At 49.5% G+C, this 5,099-nt stretch overlaps 1 protein-coding gene across 1 annotated transcript; it reads left to right on the plus strand.

The window, feature by feature from the left end:
- Positions 1 to 3,446: 3,446 nt before the first annotated feature.
- PHACADRAFT_201664 (uncharacterized protein) lies at positions 3,447 to 4,739 on the plus strand (the record flags this gene model as incomplete). The annotated part of the gene is made up of 2 exons (XM_007401959.1): positions 3,447 to 3,612; positions 4,009 to 4,739. 2 exons carry the CDS (start codon positions 3,447 to 3,449, stop codon positions 4,737 to 4,739), a joined length of 897 nt encoding a protein of 298 aa, XP_007402021.1.
- Between the last annotated feature and the right edge of the window lie 360 nt (positions 4,740 to 5,099).

The raw sequence follows: 5,099 nt of genomic DNA on the forward strand, positions 1-5,099 counted from the left end.
TTGGGACAATTCCTTTGACCTCTTTATACCTCTTCAGGATTTCCACTGCGTTTTTCAGGTTGCCTTCTGGTTCCCATGAATTCTTGGCCGTGGATTCCACTTGACTAAATACTGGCGATGTCCGTACCAGGGCCGGTGTGTGAGAATTGCTTCTATCTTGTATTTATTGTGTCCGTCGACGATCTCCAGTAGTGGTTCTAGGAAGTTCTTCCCATGCTGTGGTGTCTCGTGGTATGGCGTGAGCAGCGAGGCATATACCACAGGATGGATCTTCATAGTGCCTGGAAGGGCTAGTTTGTATACTAGGTTCAAAAGAACCTTCTGCACCCTAAATGGTCCATGCCTCTTGGGTGCCATCTTCTTGAAGGGGTAGCTGTCTTCGTAGTGAGTCATCTCCAGCCATACCTTCTGTTCTTTGGTGAATGGGGTGAATTTCCGGTGTAGTCTTCCTGCCATTTGAGCCGTGGCATAGTCTAAGGCTGCTCCTGCTTCTTTGTGGGCTTTCTGCCTTATTCAAAGCCACTCTTGAATTGACAGAACCTTTGATCGTGTGAAGTTCATTGGGAGTGCCTTAGGGTGTGAGCCGAACATGAGAAAGAATGGAGAGTGCTTCGTCACAGAATGTTCTCGATTGTTTAATGTGAATTCAAGATTGGGAATGTAGTCGGCCTAGTCGTGGGGATGGATAGAACAGAATATCCGGAAATATGCCTCAATTTCCCTATTCATGCGTTCAGTTTCCCCATCAGTCTGTGGATGATACGCTGTGCTCATTCATTCTTCTACGCCAGTTAGCTTCCATAGTTCTTTCAAGACGAGGGAGTCAAATTGGGGTCCTTGGTCAGAAAGGAACTTGTCTGGCATTCCAAATCTTCAGATAATGTAGTTGTGATAGAATGTTGCCATCATTATCACATCCGTCCTTTCCGTGCAGGGAATTATAATTACCCCCTTCGTAGAATCGTGGTTGACCATGACCATCAAGGATATAAAGCTATGTGAGAGTGGTAGTGCAGTGATGAAGTCGCAAGTGATAAATGCAAAAGGCCTGGACCGGTGGGTTGCCCATATCGGTTGCAGTGGTGGAGTGGTTGGATGTGTGTTGACCTTCATTTGCTGGCATGCCGCACATCCTTGGACGCAACTGGACACAAACAAACGTATCCCTGGCCAGAAGAAGTTGCATGTCAGTAATTCCGCTGTTTTGAACTGTCCGAAGTGTCCAGATACCAGAGTATCATGGTAGAGCATTGTAACTTCTTAGCGAAGTGCAAGGTCAGATGGTACATAGCACCGGGATTGGTAGTATAGGACACCATTATTTTCCGTCCAATCATCCATGGTTCGTGCGGGAAATAGAATCGCGTTATTTTGCATTGCCGTACGGATGGAGTTTGCATAGTCATCTGTTCGTCCTGTCCTTCTGATGCGATCTAGTAACACATTGTCGGTATTTGCCGTAGTGAAGTGTTGTGGGTCATCCAATTGCGTCAGTAGAGATTGAGTGATGTGCAGCGAGCGAATGTTCGTTTCCACAAAAAGTGTGTCTGGTAGGAGGATTCGATCAACGTTGCCATCTGCTGAGTGTGAGGGTCCGGAATTTCGGGTGAGAGCGTCTGCTTGTACGAGTTGCGAACCCGGGCAATGATGAAGTGTGAAGTCGAACTGGGAGAGAAACAACTGCCATCTTGCTTGTCTCTGGTTGAGCCGTCGGACTGCGCGGAAGTATGTCAAGTTCTTGTGATCGGTCAGTATCCAGAGTGAAAATTGTGTTCCAAGGAGATAATGTCACCATGTTTCCAATGCCCTGACAATGGCAAGAAGTTCGCGGTCATAGATCTCGTAGTTTTGTTCGGCTGGTAGAAGGGATTGGGAGAGATAGGCGATTGGGTGCCAGTTGCCATTAATGTCTTGTTGGCGGAGTACTGCTGCAGTCACAACTAGCGATGCGTCACATTCCAGAACAAACGACTTGGTTTGGTCTGGCATTAGTAGGACAGGGGCCGTGGTGAATCACTGCTTGAACTCGTCGAAAGCTTTCTGACATGCCGGGGTCCAGATAAATGGCGCTTCTTTCTTGGTAAGATCTACCAATGGTCATACAATGTCGGAGTAGTGATCTATGAACCTTCTGTAGAAATTTCCAAAGCCTAGGAATCATCGTACTTGTTTGACCATGATGGGAGTCAGCCAATGTAGCACTCCGTTGACTTTTACCAGGTCCATTTCGATCTTGTTGTGCAAAATGATCATGCCTAGGAATTCTACTTTCTTGACGTCAAAGACACATTTCTCCGGTTTGAGGTATAAGTCATTCTTTTGGAGTCGTTGGACGACTCGGATTGTTTTGCGCTGGATATCTGCTGAGTCCGTTCTGCCTATCAGAATGTCGTCCATGTAGATCTGGATCCATCCTTCAGTGATCATGGCTTGGAAGGTTGCCGGAGAGTTGCACAGTCTGAAGAACATGACTGTGGGTTCGAAGAGTCCTTGACTCGTCTTCAATGCCGCTTTCCATTGGTCTCCTTCTTTTATTCTGATGTTGTTGTATCTTGACCAGAGATCCATCTTGGTGAAGCATTTCCAACCTTTAATTCGATCGACGAGGTCGGATATCAGTGGTAAAGGATAGGAGTTCTTGATGGTTCCTTCATTAAGATAGTGGTAGTTTTGACAAGGGCATAGGTCTCCGTCTTTCTTTCTAACGAAGAAGAGGAGAGAGGCCATAGGCGATTTGGACAGATGGATGTATCCTTTCTGTAGGTTTTCATCAATGAAGTTGTTCATCTTTGATTCTTCTAACGGGGATAGCGGGTAGACCTTGCAATCCTTAGGGGCAAATTCCGGTTTGAGATCGATGGCATGGTCGTAAGACCTTTCTTTGGGAAACCTTTCTGCAGCTTTCTTCTCAAATACCAACAAGTAAGATCCGAGATAATCAGGGATTGTCGTCTCCGGTCTCTGCACTTCAGCTTCTTGTGCGAATGTCATTGCCGGGTCGATCTTCATTTGAATGGAGAGCCCTAGTATTGCTTGTGCAACCATAGTTGTGACCGGAATGGTGTGAATTTTACCAGAGTCAGGTATCCATGCGGCTACGTAATCTCTGGTTATTTCGTTGTCCTGTTCAATGGTTGCTGATGAGATACGAAAGAGAGGTGGTGCTTGTTGTGGGCGTAGCCCCGGCCTCCTATTTTATTTCCATTTTCTCCGATTTATTCCACGTTTATACGACCCTCCAAATGTCGTTGGCGCATTGGCGCCAGTTTACAAGTCCTAGCCGCGCGCTAACACCTTGAGAACGCATCACCGACGGGCACGCATCAGCGCATCAGACGCGCCTGTATCGCCGCCGCCTCACCGCAGCATCACGCTTCCTCAGTAACAGCCGCACTCCGATCTCCAACGGACATCTGATTCCCGTTGGCCCAACAACGTCATACGCCATGACACACCAGCCTCCGTCTATCTCTGAGTCTGATCGGCAACGGACATCCTATCCCCGTCGGCCCGACAACGTCATCAGGTATGACACACCGGCCCTCGCTTCTCCACCAAAGTCCCCTAAAAATGCCAGCAGCCGCCGTAGCACAGTCGCTTATGTAACGCCTGGTCCGTGCGCAGCCTGAGTAGTATAAAAGGGACCCCTTTGTCGCTACCTAGCCCCATCTCAACCTCTTGGTTATTTGGGCTAGATAAGCCTTTGTTTGTATCGTAACACAGTCACTAATACAACTTGGTTATTTGGGCTAGCTGAACAAGCTAACGCACAGTCACCAGACCTCGTCGGCGCCGCCTTTTGATTAGATCCACCGAGTATCCCTCGTGGTGTGTTGACGCAAGTCCACATCATTAGGTTGAGATCTTCGTGCACCCGGACTACTACCCCCCCATCCAGTGCCCCGTGCACAGTTTTAAAAAAGTTTATTCCTACCGTTTGAAGAGTAAGTCTCTTCGGCGATTGGTGGCAGACGTACGCGCGTAGCGCTAATCCCTGCATAAAACCAGTGCCAAAGGATTTGCCCGACCGCCCCCGCGCTTTCAAACGCCTCGCGGACGAGCGTCACCCACGCCTCCAACGCGCGCTGCCCGAAGCCGTATTCGACCAACTCAGTCGAGAACGCGAAGCAGGCGCCCCACATCAGTACACCACCACCGAACTCAGAGCCGTCGTCAGGCACGTCTCCACACTCCCGCCACCTTCCACCGCGCTCCCGACTATCGACTGGGACGCCGTCGAGCAAGCCAAACTCGCAGCGCACGACGATCGCCAGCACTTCCAAGCGCAACGCAATCAAGCTAACGCTAGGCGAAACGCGCACGCCAGCGCCTCTTCCAGCCGACCTCTGGCGGATCGCCTTGCCGCTGCCCCTACCTACACACCCATCGCCCCGAAGCCCATCACCATCAACTTCTCCTGCTACTCAGCCGCCGACCTCGCTCGCATCTTCGCGCCGAAATTTGCGGCCACCCTCAAGCGCTTCAACGTCCTCGAAACGCTCGACTGTCCCGACGTTCTAACTGACAACATCAGCGCTGCCTTCAAACTCCGCGACCGCCTCGCCCACCTCGATCGCACCCTCAAGGACGTATCTCGTGTCATTAGCATTGAGGAGTGGAACCGCTGGGACTCAGGATTGAAGCAGATCGGAGGGATCTCGTTCAAAGGACTACGGCGTAACCGAGTCCAAGTTTTTAAATCACTTCGTGCAGTTTGGGTCAACGGCCCCTTCGATTAGACAAGCTGGACGAGTATATAGTTTTTGAATACATAGACTACGACGAGGAACGAATCCTCGACCCGTATATACTAGATTACGCGCTCGACCATCTCGTCGAGATAGAACTAGTACAATTATTCCAAGAACTCTCTTTCCACTTGCTATAAACCTGTTCACAGTCCTCTCAGACGAATCAGAAACAGTGGCGGATACTCGCCTAGCTTACGTGGCCTTCGCTCACATCTTCAACTTCGAAGAAGCACGAGATTACTATCTCGACAAAAGAAGGGAATTAAACACCTGCTCAAATTACCTCTGTCTGAACCGATACTACGAGCATCTCACGCAACCAGTCACTGATGTGGACTTGCGTCAACA

The sequence above is a fragment of the Phanerochaete carnosa genome (genome assembly GCF_000300595.1).
Source record: "Phanerochaete carnosa HHB-10118-sp unplaced genomic scaffold PHACAscaffold_14, whole genome shotgun sequence".
NCBI lineage: Eukaryota > Fungi > Basidiomycota > Agaricomycetes > Polyporales > Phanerochaetaceae > Phanerochaete > Phanerochaete carnosa.